The sequence below is a fragment of the Gastrolobium bilobum genome, unplaced genomic scaffold, assembly GCF_033153095.1.
Source record: "Gastrolobium bilobum isolate Gb01-03AN ecotype WA unplaced genomic scaffold, APGP_CSIRO_Gbil_v1 utg2831, whole genome shotgun sequence".
In the NCBI taxonomy this organism is placed as follows: domain Eukaryota; kingdom Viridiplantae; phylum Streptophyta; class Magnoliopsida; order Fabales; family Fabaceae; genus Gastrolobium; species Gastrolobium bilobum.
The window spans coordinates 83767-100579 of record NW_026899212.1 but is presented as its reverse complement, the minus strand read 5'-3'; the positions used below and the strand labels follow the sequence as shown (position 1 = coordinate 100579).

The 16813-nt window shown below is 32.8% G+C and overlaps 1 protein-coding gene across 1 annotated transcript; it reads left to right on the top strand.

Annotated features, from left to right (window-relative positions):
* Positions 1-12928: 12928 nt before the first annotated feature.
* LOC133288312 (serine decarboxylase 1-like) lies at positions 12929-16277 on the top strand. Its single transcript, XM_061486043.1, has 6 exons — positions 12929-13128; positions 13380-13423; positions 13524-13755; positions 13861-14054; positions 14180-14316; positions 15693-16277. Exons 1-6 carry the CDS (start codon positions 12929-12931, stop codon positions 16275-16277), a joined length of 1392 nt encoding a protein of 463 aa, XP_061342027.1.
* Positions 16278-16813: the final 536 nt, after the last annotated feature.

Here is a 16813-nt window from a genome sequence, read left to right as displayed (position 1 = left end):
TAACTTCCTTCATTAACGGTGCAGGTTCTTACATTCACCCCACCTTTTTAGAATTTTATCCTCAAAATCAGAATATACCTGTCTCGAAAGTCGGGATACTTCCGGAGAAGCTCGTCCTTTGGCTCCCAAGTACACTCCTCAGGAGTGCTTCTCACCACTGCACCAGAATATCCGGATATATGTCACGAACATATCCGGATATCATATCCTGATATCATATCCGGATATCCATATCCGGATATCATATCCGGATATTTCGCGACAGAATGCAAATTCTGCATTTCGCGAGATATCACTCTAAAGGTTCCATTTTTAACATTTTTAAACGTTAAAGCATGCATCTTTACAGACTTAGAGATTCATGTTTATGTTGGTTACTTCATTTTAACATATTACATGCCAAGACTCAAGCTTTAACCCATTAAAACTCATGATCAAGGTAGGTGAACTTACCCAAGGCTCAAAACAGAGCAACTATGGCTCTTGGAGCTCACCAAACTGCCTCAAAGGTTCTGACTTTGAAGGTGCACAAAAATGGCACACCACAAAGGTTCTCTCTTCACAAAGGTTGCTCCTTGGAGCATCAACCACCCAGAAATGGCTTCCCACTTCACCAAACCCAAAATTCAGCACCTAACCCTCACTCAAAATGACACTCTAACTCAGAAATGCACCCCCTTTTTATTTCCCAAAGCTTGTATACACTCACCCATGGAGTTTTTGTGAAGAAATCAAGAGGAAATATGGTCTCTTGATTGCTAAATGGAGAGGGAAGAAAGTGGTAAGGTAGCTGACCAGAGAAATGCAATGGAGGCACGTAGAGCACAAAGAATCAACCTAGGGTTCTGTGTAATGCTTTATTTATAGCCGGTTAAAGATTAATTACACAATATTAGCACTAATAGCTACGCTTAGCATTTTAATCCCAAAATTTGCAATCTGAACCTACACATTTTTCTAAGATTTGTCGTAATTTTATTTTATTTTTCGCAGCACCTTTCCGGTACGCGCTTTTCCATAGCCAGTGTCAGTTCTGGCACCAGTTCTCATTATTTTAACTTGAAACTTGAAATCAAAGTCCTACATATTATTCTAGGAATATTCATGCACTTATTATAATATTCCAGGATACTTCATCGGTACACATTTATACCGAGTAGCAGAACCAGTATCTGCACTTTTCGTCAGAAAAGAGACTTTCAGCATTATTAATAACTTACCAATATTATTTAAGCCTTATAATAATTATTAGAGTCAATTATGGAATTATTTTCTAATTTCTCATGATTAATTAATTAACTTCCTTAATTAACGGTGCAGGTGCTTACACTCTCCACCTCAAGCTCACTTACATGTGCAATATATGTTCCAAAACAATAACAACAATATAATTTCCAAAATCTGTGCAATGCAGCATATAACTATGTCATGTGGGTATGTATCCTACTGGCCAGAGAATAAAAGGTAGGACTTACGTACGTCTACAACCTACAGTACTCTTGTACCTCACCCACGGAGTTACCATCTTGTATGTCTCCCCATACTCAAGGACTACCGTCTAGGTGGAATACCACATACATATCATATTGTAGTTTCACTCAAAATCAGCTCAGTATCATATCAATATTCATCATATATTTTCAGAAAACACATCATGCATATAACCATCCATCCATGTGGTATGGAGGAACCAACAATGGGCAAAACCGAGGATACGAAAGCTTACCTCGCAAGCTAACAATCCCAAATAAGAGTTCACACCAGTCCACGGTCACCAAACAGCACAATCACAGTCTGTTTATACCAGAAACATCATCAATATACAATATCAAGAAGTTCATTACATTTGGACAATGTCTCGTTTTTCGTTTAGTGACCATAGGCTTCTCCCAAAGCCTTAAGTCTTCAATCTAAGTGATTCTGACTTAGTTAACTTATTACAGAGGTTCATATTAACCAATTAAGGGTCCAAAAACTCATCCTACACTTCTGTTTGGACAGAACAATTCATAACTCGAAATTTTCAGAATATCCGGATATTCCTCAGGGACATATCCGGATATCCATATCCGGATATCTCAGACCCAATATTCGGATATCTTATCCGGATATTTCGCGACAGAATGCAGTTTTGCATTTTTGCGAAGATATCCTTCCAAGACTCTGTTTTTAACACATTTAAATGTTAAAGCATGCATCTTTAAAGACATTTAGACAAGTGTTCCTGCTAGTTACTTCAACATCTCATTTTACATGCCAAAACTTAACCTTTAACATAGAAAGCTTATGAATAAAGGTTGTGGTGCATACCAATGGCTCAAAACAGAGGAGAAGAATGATCTTGGAGTTTTCTACACAACTCTATGATTCTGACTTCACAAGACCACGAAAATAATCATCAAGCTTGGTCTTTTACTCCACAAAATAGCTCCTTGAAGCTTCAAATAACAAGTAAAAGGCTCCCACAACATCCAACCAATGTGGACAGCCCCAACTCTCTCAAGAACTCATTTTTCTCCCACCCCAAGGTTACTCTTAAGTGTATAGAAGGTAGAGATGAATAATCTATAGAAAATGTGGTGCCTTGAGGGATTTTTCATGCAAGAAGAACAATGGAGGAAGGTGGCAGAAAATGCTGCAGCAAGGAGGCATGTAGGAGGGTGTCAAATGCCCTAAAAATCTGTGCCATGTATATTTATATGCACATTAAGTTTAACCCGTCGCTATTAGCACTAGTAACTCCGCTAATCATTTTTGTCTGAACCTAGCCATTTTTCTATGATTTATCATATTTTTATTATAATTTTCGCAGCACTTTGCTGGTACGCATTTTTTACGTAACCGATATTAGTTCTGACGTCAGCACTCATTATTTTGACTCAAAACTTGATATACTCGACCTAGGCATTTTTCTAGGAATATTGATTTACTTATTATAATTTTTCGAGATACTTCATCGGTATGCATTTATACAATGAAGCAGAACTGGTCTTCACACTTTTCCTCAGAAAAGCGACTTTCAGCGTTATTAAACCCTCGTGATAATTATTCTAATCTTTCCATATTTATTCTAAGTCAATTATGAGTTTATCTCTTAATTCATAATTAAATTATTTAAATTCCTAATTTAACGGTTAGATATTAATTAAATTAATTACTAAGTATTCGTTTGATTTGTTTATTTTTAGTTTCTATGCTCCTTAAAAAAACAAAAGAGACACTTTTGTACAAAAGTTATTAAAAAAAGTATTTTTTTAATGAAGAAAAAAAAATAAAAAAGATAAAATAAATTTTTATAAAAACCTTCGGACCCCGTTGCCGAATTAAATGGGTTACCGATGCCATCATTTATCTCTGTCTGACTATCTCGTACAAAGTCATGTGGATATTATGTTCAAATTCGCTAAGCTTTACACAATAAGTATTTGATAAATAAAAAGAAAAAAGTTATATTTATAATCTATTTTTGTTTACAATATCTTTCAATTATATTTTAATTGTTGATTTTTCCAATCAACGATTATTATTTATTGTGAATTAATAATTAATTAATGAATTTGATTTATAAAAATAATAATCATTTATAAGCGAAAATCAATGGTTAAGATATGGTTGTAAGATGTTGTAAACAAAAATATGTTGTAAGTATAAAAATTATTATACTTATAACATTTTTTTTATTTTTGAATATATTAAAAAATAAGTTTTTATTCTTATTTTAAATTTTATCATTTATTTTTATATAATATTTAAGGTTATATGAATTTTATTTAATAATATAAAGAAGTGAAATTATATATCATTTGTGGCAATTTTAATTATAATTAAAGTTTATATAAATTATTTTATCAAAAAATTTATTTATTACTTAAGTTTTAAAACAATATTTACGTTAAAACTATGTATAACCAACAAACGCCTTTATTTATTTATTTTTATCGGAAGTTAAATTATTATCTACACCTAAGCACTAATAAGATAATATATGAAATGGGACATTGACAACGATATCTTCATTTTTCAAGGTTTTAAGTTTAAGTTTAACTTTTGAGTTTTTTTTTAAAAAATTTAAATATAATTAGCTAAATAATGGGCTTAAATCATGAAATAGCAAGTTTTGAAAGTGTGGAGAGGCATAAATTCAAAATTAATTTAATCAGATCTATTAATATTGTGAATATCGGTTGATATAAAAATAAATAAATCAGGATATTAAATCCCTTCTCTATAAAAAAAATAACTTTATCTTTGAATTAAATATATAACAATATATATTTGCAATAATTACATCACCCAAGCCCAGTGCGCGCGCCAGATCTAAATTTTACCGGCAGGTGGATTCTGCTGGAAATAATGGGTTTGAGAGAGAAGGATTTGGGAACAGTATCTCCAACTTAAAAAAAAAAACCTTAAAGATAATATAAATTATTGGATTCCAACTCATATAGCTCCAAGTGACTATACTTTTATTTATTATATTTGTACGTGAACATAGTATTAAATTATAAGTTGGTTGTTTGTCATTTTAAATGACATAAGTTATATCATTTTAAGAGAGATAGACACAAATAATGAAAATTATAGGAAAAAAATTGAGTGAATTTTTTAATTTAAATTTTAAATAAAAAATATTTTTTTTGTGTCGACCTCTCTCTTAAAATGACATAATTTTATGTCGTTTGAAATAAGAAACAGATTCTCCTTGGATTATATTATTAATATATCTAACAGGTTACACCGTTATCATATGCGTCAATTACATAGCTACCGTCAATTACATAGCTACCGCTATTCTATTTCAAAATTATTGCACCGACAGCCACAATCTGCCACCGCCACTGTTACATCACGCTCACTATGAAGAGTATAACTCTTGCTCTTGGTAGTTACGTATTCATTGTTTCGTCTCTCACCTCGTGGTTCGCATGCTGCACAATCAAAGTTATATAATTAATGACAATAAATCACGTGTTTCCTCTTGGTCGAAAATAGTTTTTTAATAAAAAAATAATAATAATGGTTAACCTTATTAATAATATCACTATTTTCTGTCTCGAAAATTGTTAAGCCTATTAATAAAATTTCATTAATTCTTGTATATATAGGATATATTTTATTGTATATTTTTAATCAGTATTATGTGCACAAATTTTTTCTATTTCTGTATGTTTTTTTTTCATCTTTTCAAATTGTTCTTCTATATAATCTTATCCATTATTTGTGTATTTATAGTTTTCTACTTTATATTTGTTGATTTTTCATATTCATTGTTTTATACTTTATTGAGTGAATTGTTTATATTATTTATATATTTTATAGTATTAATATAGTATACTGACACATGAGCAATTTTTTTGAATTAAATTAATAAGATTTGTGCTTTTTGGCCCATGTTTACCATAAAGAGACTTGAACTACATTCTTATGGACCTAAAGAAAGGACAAGAAAGACTAAAGAATTTCTTTTTGTCTTATTTGTAATTTTTATTTTTATTTTTCGCTAAGAAACTATGGATTAAAGTCTAGTTTATAATTGCTTTATTTTTATGAATGAATGAATTATATGATTGATAACATGCATGCTTGATGTGATAACATACCATATAGAATAAGTGGTGCCATATTATTGCATAACTTATTATTTACATAAGCATAGTAGTTATTATGTCTTCAACGACTATTATGATAGTTATTATGAGATTATTTTGATTTTTAGATTATCCTCGAAAATTAATTAATAATTATTATGATTTTTTTAAAAAAATCTATATTAATAATTGAATTATTTAATTGTGGATAATAAAAATCAAGACAAATAATCCAAAAAATTTCCTAAGAGAACTGTCTGTTTTGTGAGTAAATTTGTGGGTCTTCTAAAATGGTCATATGTTAGACACACGCTGCATACCATAAGCATATGTATCATGATTGTGTAAATCACACGATGTCTATCATGACCAGATTTTAGGACCTTAATGATTTCAAAACTCTGGTAAGCTAAACGGTGCACATTCATCGGTGTGCATGCTTACATAGATTTTGAAATCAAACAAAGGTTACTCTCAATTGATGAACAATTCTTGAAAATTGAAAAATTCTAAATTTTAAAACATTGAATGGATGAAGGTTTTAAATTAAGTATTTAAATTTAAAACACGCGGCTCCATTTGTGGGTTCATTAATAAAGTGGTCATGTGAAGCCCTAACCGATAAGCATGACCGGATTTTATTTGATTGAACCTTAATAATTTCAAAATTTTAGTAAGGTATTGTATAGCCAAACGTCGGCAATACGTAGATACTAATGATGATTTTGAAATTAAGAAATGGTTAATTACGTTCAATTTTGGTAAAGTTATTAACCCTACCAACGAGGCTCTAGTAATGGCACCGAAGACCCAAATAAAAATTTTAGTTTTTACAAGTGAATTGCCCAACGTAAGCCTTGCAAAGAAAGCAAAATGATTGTTAACAATAAACGATGAGTAATTATTAGAATCTGCTTGCGATTAATTTGTTTATTGCTTTTTCTTTTTTGTAAAATCTGTGCTTTGCATGTTTTTCAGAAAATGTCATTTTTCAAACCTTTAGCTCCTATCTTGAGTCAAAAGCCTGTAGATGGTACAAACTACAAATAATGGAAAACCAATTTGGATATTGTACTGCTATATGAAAAGCTAAACTTTGTTCTAACTACCCTTAAACCAACGTAGCCTATAGAAAATGCGTTTGAGGCAATTAAGACACAATTTTTGAATTGGGAGAAGGCAAATGTTACAGTTCCTACTATATTCTGGCCAGCCTCGTCAATCACCTGCAGGAGCAAGTGAACTTGATTGAGAGTGTTACAGAGATGCTCAAGACTCTTGATGGCATGTTTGCTACTTCTAAAAGTTCTGCTAGGCAGAATGCACTGACTGCGGTCACCAAAACTGTGATGACTAGAGGAAGTGTGTGAGATCATTGTTTGACAATGATAGGAAACTTCAAACGAGTGGATGACCATGGGATCAAGTTTGATCAGGAGGTGAAAGTTAACCCTTTCTACAATCACTGCTTGAATAATTTAACCATTTCAAAATGAATTATAACATGAACAAGATGAATATCGATATTACTCAGCTAATGCACGAGTTTGAGAGTGCTGAACAGTCTCTGGTCAAGCAGGGAAATGTATTTTTTGCTGCTAAGAGTTTTGTTAAACCTAAGGGGAAACCCAAAGAAGGTAGCAAGAAGAAGAAAAAGAGATCAGGTATTCCAGTTGCCAAACCAGTTGCAGTGAAGCAGCCAAAAGGCAGTGCTTCAAGTGCAAAGGAAAGAGGCATTGAAGAAAAATTGCCAACGTGTGAACCAAACAGGTATGGGTAATTTACTTGTGATTGAGGGTTGCTTAATGGAGAATTACAATGATAAATGGATCATTTATTCATGAGCCACTAACCATGTTTCTTACTCTTTGCAGTGGTTCAAACATAGCTCGTCCATCAGTTAAGGACAAAGAGTTTTGAAGCTGGGAAATAGGGAGCTTGTGTCTGCACTAATAGTAGGACAAATTGTTTATCATTCGATAATTGTAGAACTTTGGTTTTGGAAGACTGTTTATTTATTTCGAATTTTAAGATGAATTTAATTTCTGTTAGTTGTTTGGTTAAACATGGTTTGCAGTTTAGTTTAATTCCTCAGTTTCAATAAGAAGTTTATCTTCTTCTTTTTGTTTCGGTATATTGTTTAATGGTCTTTATTTCCTTAGTCCTACACCCCATGAAGTTAATCATGTTGAATTAGTAGACGATGAGCATATTCATTTATCTAAGAAAAGAAATATTTCAAATGAAACTTATCTTTGGCATTTGCGATTGGGTCATATTAACTCTAATATGATACAAGGTTTGGTCAAGAGTGGAATTTTAGAATCCCTAGTCTTTGAACTGATACCGGTATATGAATCTTATTTAGACGGTAAAATGACTAAGCGATATTTCAAAGCCAAAGAGAATCATGCCACTTCAGCTGAAATTGATATATACTGATGTATGTGGACCAATAAATGTCCAAGCTAGAGGTGAGTATGAGTATTTCATCACATTTACAGATGATTACTCACGATTTGGATACGTGTACCTGATGTGTCATAATTCTTAAGCTTTTGGAAAATTTCAAAATTTTAAGGCTGAGGCAGAAAAACATCTTGGTGTTAAAATCAAGACTCTTTGGTCTGACTGAGGAAGTGAATACCTATCTGGAGAGTTCAGGTCCTACCTGACTAAGGAGGTGATAGTTTCACAACTATCTTCTCCAGGGACATCCCAACAGAATGAAGTTGTTGAAAGGAGGAATCAAACCCTTTTAGAATGGTAAGGTCCATGCTCAATTATTCGTCTCTGTCTGATTCATTCTGGGGATATGCATTACAAACTTCCATGTACTTATTGAACTTAGTTCCATCCAAATCTGTTTCAAAGACACCCACAAAATTATGAAAAGGGTACAAGCCCAAATCAAACCATATTCGGATTTGGGGTGCTCCAGCACATGTCTTACAACAGAAGCCAAATAAGATGGACTCTCGTATATAAATGTGCATGTTTATAGGCTATCCTAAATGAACTGGAGGTTGGATGTTTTATAGTCCAAAAGATAAGAAGGTCCTAATGAGTACTCACGTGACTTTCTTATAGTAGGACTACATGGCAAATTACAAGTCAAAGAGTAAGGTTATTCTTGATGAGCTTGTCTTAGATCAAGTTTTACCTTATAACCTCAGGTAGTTCTAACTTTTGTTTGTGGTTGTTCAAAGAGGGAAACATATACCTGAAGGCATACACAGGAACCAAATTCTGAACCAGAAGTTCAACATGATGATCTACAAGTGGAACCTGTAGAAATACAAGTACTATATGTAGAAGAACAAGTGGAACCTATAGAAATGCAAGTAACACTTGTGAAAGAACGAAATCAAGAATTGCATGGTCAACCCATCTAATGGGGTCCTTAAGAAATTGTTGATCCACCAAACTTGGATCCTCCTGTAGATGCACAACAACAAGTCCGGTAAAGTTGTGGTGGGAGATTGATTCGTAAACCCGCAAGATATCTATTATCGGGTGAATCATATCAAGCTATCACCATTGAAAAAGATGGTTAACTCACTAGTTATGATAATGCACTAGAAGATATTTTTGATCAAGTGTTGCTCAAAGCTATGAATCATGAGCTAGAATATCTTGTATTTCAACTCTGTTTGGTCTCTAGTAAAGGCACCAAGAGGAATAAGACCCACAAGGTGTACATGGACCTACAAGGTAAAGAGAGGATAGACAGGAAGGTGAAAACCTTCAAAGCTAGCTTGGAGGCAACTTTTGCCAGACGCCATGCTCGAGTCTATCCAAATTCTTTTAGCTGCTACTACAAGTTTCAATTATGAGATTTTATTTTGGAAGTTGGATGTCAGGATATCTACATGCAACAACCAAAAGGGTTTATATCAAATAGGCAAGAACACACGGTATACAAGTTGTGAAAGTCTATTTCATGGACTTAACCAAGCATCCAGGTCTTGGAACATCAGCTTTGATCAGGTTATCAAAATTTTGATTTTGAGAAAATCTTGATGAATGATGTGTATTTGTATGTAAAGGATCCAAAAGGAGGCAGTAGCTTCTGGTATTTTATGTAGATGATATGCTCCTTATTGGAAACAACATGGAGGTAATATCAAGCATAAAGAGTTGGCTAAGTTAGCACTTTGGTATGATAGTATTGGAAAAACCAATTATATTCTTGGTAGAAAAATTTTATGAAACCAGAAGAATATGTTGTTGGCATCACCTTAGACTATATCCTAAGGAGTAACCTCTAAAGACTCCTGAGAAGGAAGAATGCATGAGTAGGATACCTTATGCTTTTGCAACAGGTAATCTCATGCATATTATGTTGGGTATTAAACCAAACATCTGCCACATAGTGGAAGTAGTAAGACAGTACTATTCTAGAACTAGAGGAACACTAGATTATTGTTAAGCATGTACTCAAGTATCATCGGAGAACGAGAGAATATATGCTAGTATATTCTGGTGGGAGTCTTGAAAAGTTGAATTTTCATATATTTAGTTTTTCAAGTAAATATTGACTCAAGAAAATTGATGTCGAGCTATGACTTTTTTCACTAAACTAAGATAGCATTAGAGGTGGATCTTGCAGACCTAGTTACTAAGAGTTTGCCTGAACTTGTGTTCGAGAGGCATGTTACTTCTTCGGGTCTTAGGAGGATCACATACTTGCATTATACGAGTGAGAGATATCGTGTTCTTTGTGATCGTGGAGTAAAACAATGTAATCATTTTTTATGAGTTTTACAAATGAGGTTTTATTCATTGTTCAGCGCACACAATTTACAAACATTAAGGTCCGGATCAATTGTGGAGTATATGATCATTTGGATAAGTTCATAGAGGACATGATCACAGGTTCTCACAATTAATGAATTGGTTCGCGGTTGTTAAATAAAGTTGGATGCTTTATTTAGGCTATAATATTTTATGAAATAATTTTGTCTGAATCATTATAAAATATTGGTGTGAATTAACATTCACATTGAAAGGATCAAGGAGAAATTTGATTATGATTATTTTTTCTGTCATAAGGTATTAAATCTCCAGTTAACTATAGTTATGTGATTGCTCTTAATCCTGAGTTTATTTTAAATAGGTAATCAAATAATTTTCATTTTTTGATTTATCAACGGGTGAGGCTCGATCTATTGACAGCTAATAACTCGATATTTTGAGAGTAAGATTATTTGATTATCGGTATTTATGAGATAAACAACGTGAAATTATTAAAAAAATACTAGATGTTGATACAAATCTTTTGTTGTAGATATTTGACCACTTTTACATACTATAGTAAATTTGTTACCAATTTCGTCTCTAAATTCATGGGCCACCGAAATATAACTTGATATATAGAAACAAAGCATTATTCATCTCTACACTATAATTTTCTAGTAGAGTTTATATAATATGATTTCACTTACATTAATTCAAGTCAAGAAATTTTGAATCAATTTTAAACTAAAATTCCATATATTTTAAATTTAAATAATAGTAATTTTTAAATATTAAATAGCAATATATGACCTACGCACAATTCTGCTTTTTGTTAAATAATAGTAAAAAAAACTTAGAATAAAAAGATAAACAAACTAAAGTTAGTTTACATATCATTAGCAAAAAATAAAGTTAATTTACATATAATTACTTTTTACCTTTCTGTATAAATATACATGTAATCCAATCATTCGATACACTATGTTTACTTTTAAAATTTTATATATTTAATTTGTGTTCCTGTCATAAATGTGAAGTCAAATAAAAGTTAAAAAAAAAAGCAATAATTAAACAAATATTATATATTAGGGATAAGATATGCCTACATTTTTTAATTACTACTAAATCTACTTTTTCGAACACTCTTATAAGTCAAATAAAAATTAAAAAAAAAAAAACAAGCAATAATTAAACAAATATTATATATTAGGTCTAAGATATGCCTACATTTTTTAATTACTACTAAATCTACTTTTTCGAACACTCTTATATCAAGAATATTAAGAGGCCCAGCTGAGAAGCCCTTGCTTTTAAGTGCTGAACACAATAGGATAATACCAACAAAATCATATATTATTTTAGGGAACATGATTCCTGCTTCAAAAGCCAAAAAAAATTGTCTCTGCAGGCTAGACAAAATGATAGAGAGAGAAAACGTAGAGGAATAAAAGAGAAAAATATTAATTTTCATACTTATACAAAAAAAAAAATAAAAGAGAAAAATATGGCTGGGAGCCACTCTTTTTATTTCTATGTGGGAGAGACAAATTGATAGGGAGAGAAAGCATAAACAAATGAGAGGAAAATGGGGATGAGAGCCACTCTTTTTATCTCTACGTGGCAGGCAAGTTTTTATGCTTCTGAAGCAGAAATCATATCCCAATTATTTTAAGCTCAACTTGTGTCAACGGATTACATTCTGCTAGGCAGCACGACAGAATTTAATATATGATCCAGATACAAAGAAAAAGGCTCGAGAACAGAACACACTGACGAGTAGAGAGCAACAAGAGAGAAAGAAAGGTGGATCTGAAACGTGAAGGAAAAGAGACCCCCGTGTCATATATTCACTGCCAGGTAAGCATTCTTCCCCTTCATTATCTTTTCTTCCTTAATTTGGTCTTTGATTCACTTCTTTTCTTCAGCAACCTTGAATGAAATCTGTCTTAACAGTACAACACAACAATCACTTGCACACTATACAATTCCAAACAACAACCCATTCACCAGTCCACAAAATAAAAATAAAAATAAATATTAGTTTCACAAAATAAAATTTTGTACAATAGTGAGGTGGTAATTACAATATACATGTAATCGGGATATAATTTATATGCCCCATATCATGTTCTGTACTGGATCATTGCCCTTTGCACAACTCATAATTCACACGCTTGACGAATTATTACCTCCACGTGATATATTTTGGAATATTTTTTAACCCCTCCAACTCCAAGTCACACATTTTGGAATATTTCTTAACCAACTATAACAAATGTTCAGCACCATAGCAAAAGACCTTAGGCTCATTTACACATTGCAACCCTCTCTCTCTACGCACTGTCACACTCTAGCACCCTACAACCCACCACACACCATTTTCAATTTCATTCCACCGTATAAACGGCGGAAACCACCAACTACCTAGAACTTTGGTTCATCTCATATCAGTGTTCATTCCTTGAATCAAAAGAATTAAAACAATTTGACTTTCCTATTCTTCTATGCCAATTAATGTTCATTCATCGCTTTATGAATACTTTCTCACTATTTTTGTGTCACTCTCAAAGCATATAAATACAAAAAGATTGGTGAATCCAATGGAGAAGAACGTGGCAATGTCATTAATTATTCCAGCAGTTCCTGCCACAGAGCGGCTACCTAGGGTGGTCAGTAAAACCAAGCCCTCTAGAGAAGAAGAGAAGCAGAGAGAAATTCTAGAGAATACTGGACAAATGAGCCTTGCTGTCACCAAGTGCACCGGGGAGACACAGCCCAATTTGGCTGAAGTAATTAGTCAGTACGTGTTTTGAATTTGTTCCTACAGAGGCTAACTTGTGTGCTGACAGTTTAGCTTTGGTAGGTCTTAAGAGTAGGAATGGAGAGTTAGAGTTATATTACTCTCCTCCTACTTGTATCTTTCCATTTTGGAGCGACTTTTGTAAGTTTTTGCTGACGGAGCATGTTTCCTTTAACATGCATCAGCTTTCAATTTAATTCTATGGGCTTGACCCACCACTTTTACAAAATAAAAAATAAAAAAAAAATTAGTCAGTACGTGGGGACACTAAATCAAAAGAAACTGCACTTTTTGGGTATGCTTTTTATGGTTATTTTTTTAATGGTGAACGTTTATCCCTATGTATCTATATATAGTTGCAAGACCATCTATAATGATATATATCCGCTAAGCAGGCTACCCCACTAATCAGGACTTGGACTATGATGCATTGGTACCATTGTTGCAATTTCACCTAAACAATGCTGGGGATCCTTTTAGAGGGAGCAGTTTTGGTCTAAATTCAACAGAATTTGAAGTTTGCGTGCTTGATTGGTTTGCTAACCTGTGGGAGATAGAGAAGGGTGAGTATTGGGGATACGTCACAACTGGTGGGACTGAAGGAAATCTTCATGGAATTTTACTGGGGTAATTAAGTTTTGTTGAACTTCATTTCTAGAACCTTTTGATTGTTGCAAATAGTATGTATCCTAAACATAAATAACCATTTGTTTGTGTTTATTGTATATATAGGAGGGAAAAATTTCCAGATGGGATTCTATATACCTCACAGGATTCCCATTATTCAATATTCAAAATAGCAAGAATGTATAGAATGCAATGCGTGAAGGTTGGCACCTTGGTCTCGGGTGAGATCGATTGTGTTCATCTAAAGGCTTTACTTCTTGCTCACAAGGACAAACCAGCCATCATCAATCTAAACATAGGTCTTCCCCTCATCTTTGACAATTACACTCACACCCTCACTAGCACGTGCAAAGATCAAATATATAGACACTTGCCTAAAATTAAAGGAGTTTTTTTCTTTTTTCTTTTTTATTACATAAATTAGGAACAACTATGAAAGGAGCTGTTGATGACGTTGATCTCGTATTACAAACACTTGAGGAAAGTGGCTTCCCTCGTGAACGATTCTATATTCATTGTGATGGAGCTCTAATCGGAATGATGCTGCCCTTTCTTAAACAAGTAAGTAAAAGTTATGGATGTCAATTTTGTGTTTATGAAAAGCATTACTTTGACAGTACACTTTTTTTTTTTTGTAATACTTTGAGAGTACACTTTGCATAAAGGGAAAATATTTTTTAGGAGAAAATTTTTCTTCTACTAGTGAGTCATAGTATAAATGGGTCTCATTTTAAATTTTGTATTCTTTCCATTATTTTGTGGACTTCACTTATGCGATGAATCACTAGTAGGAGAAAAAATTTCTCCTAGAAAATGTTTTCCCTTGCATAAATGGTGAAAAATGCTATAGAGGGAAAGAATAGCGAAAAAAGATCACAAGGGTCATAGAATTAAAATAAAAATCTACCACTAAATCACAGTTGATCTAATTCAATTTAAGTGATTTGATAAAAAAAATTGTTGAAGATATAATTATGTTTTCGCAGTTCAACTAGGGTGTGGTGAAGGCAAAATTCTCCTCAGAAGTGATCCTCCACGGATTAAACTTTCTATCTTAAAATTCAAATAATTACTTTTAACCACTGCGATTGACATTAAATCGAATTGACGGGATGAACCCAATAATTAAAACTGAACTCATTACTCGAACCCCCCAATTTGACTATCAATCATTAAAAAAAAAAAAAAAAAAACTAAGCTTTCAAAATTTACTTTTTAAACATTAAGAATTAGACCCTCCTCTTTTTCATTCATTTTGACACCCTCATCCGGTACCCACCATTATTAAGTACGTATGGTTATGTTTATTATCCAACTATGTCATCCTGCTATTTCGGTGAAGGGATCAATAGAGACGTAAAGGTATACATGTAAAATGAATTAAATAATATACCAAAATAATAATAATTAAATGTGAGTGAAATGTAATATTAACGTTTGGAATTATTTTATTATTGTTTTCAATTATGAAAGATTTAGAAATCACTACTTTTTTTTTAGTACAATAGAAATCACTACTTTACCTGGCACTAGTATTAAGTTCAAAATTCTAGATAGAGAAGAAGATATAGCGAGGGAGGATAGAAAAACTAAGAAACATATAAGACACGTAATTAACTATGGATATAACAATTTAGCGTTTAACTCGACAACTCAAATCGAACAAACCTAATTTTAAACGGGATATGTTTGTTCCGATTTGGCTAAAAAAATTATCAAAGACCAACCCAATCTAATTTTATTGGTTTAAACTTTTTCCTCCCAAACCCAAGCCAAATCAACCCATGCATGAAAACCCCCTTCCTGCAAGTGAGTCTTAGTTTATCTTTTTCAGATGTTTCTTGTATTTTGTTTAGGAATGTATACGGGTGCAAACCTGCATATAAAATTATCGGACTTATTAACTGAAGCATTCACACAACTCCTTCTTAACACAGGCTCCCAGGACTACCTTCAAGAAGCCTATCGGAAGTATAACCATTTCTGGCCATAAGTTTTTGGGATGCCCAATTCCTTGTGGTGTTGTAATGACTCGTTTAGAACACACCAATGTCCTATTCAGAGATGTTGAAGTGATCGCTTCTAGGGATGCCACAATCACAGGTAGCAGAAGTGGGCATGCTCCAATCTTCATATGGTATGCTCTTAAAAAAAGAGGTTTATTAGGACTCCAGAATGAAGTGCAGAAGTGCATGATGAATGCACGTTACTTAGTGGATCAACTTCGTGATGCTGGAATTGGTACAATGTTGAATGAGTTTAGCAGTACGGTTGTCTTTGAGAGGCCTTTAGATGATGACTTTGCCCGTAAGTGGAATTTAGCATGCAATGGAAATATTGCACATGTGGTGGTGATGCAGCACGTTACTATTGAAATGTTGGACTCCTTTGTTAGTGAATTTATTCAAAAACGATCCATTTGGTTCCAAGATGGACTGAGAAAGCCTCTATGCCTTGCAGACGACATTGGTGCTGGAAATTGTTCTTGTATATTGCATAATCAGTGGCGGAGGCATGTATGAGGTGCGTGTGGTCTCGATCCGGGCTAAATTTTAACAAATTGTACTTATTATATATAATTATATAATTAATTATAATTTGGTTCGGATTAAAATTGTAATTTAGCCCAGGCTACAATTTATAATTTGGCCCTGTGTAAAACTTAAAATATTTTTGGTGAAAGATTTGGGTAAGTTGTATTAGGTTATGTGTCTAATTGTATCAAAAAAATAAATTATTTTTAGTAAAATTAAAAAATATTTAATAAAATTATAATTCTTCTTAGTACTGCTTGCTCAGGTGTTATGTATTTAATGTAATTTAAATATATTATGATATGAACCAACTAAAATTAAGAAAAATAAATACACATATAATTTTTTGGCCCGGTCTCAAATTAGAACCCGGCTCCGCCACTGTGCATAATTGATTCTCATTGGGTGGAATGTATTGACTAATTAATAAGTGTGTGATTTTAAAAAATTGACTAAATGGTTTTGCAATCAATATTGAAATGATGGACTCCATTGCATGTTAGTGAATTTCTTCAAAAACGTTC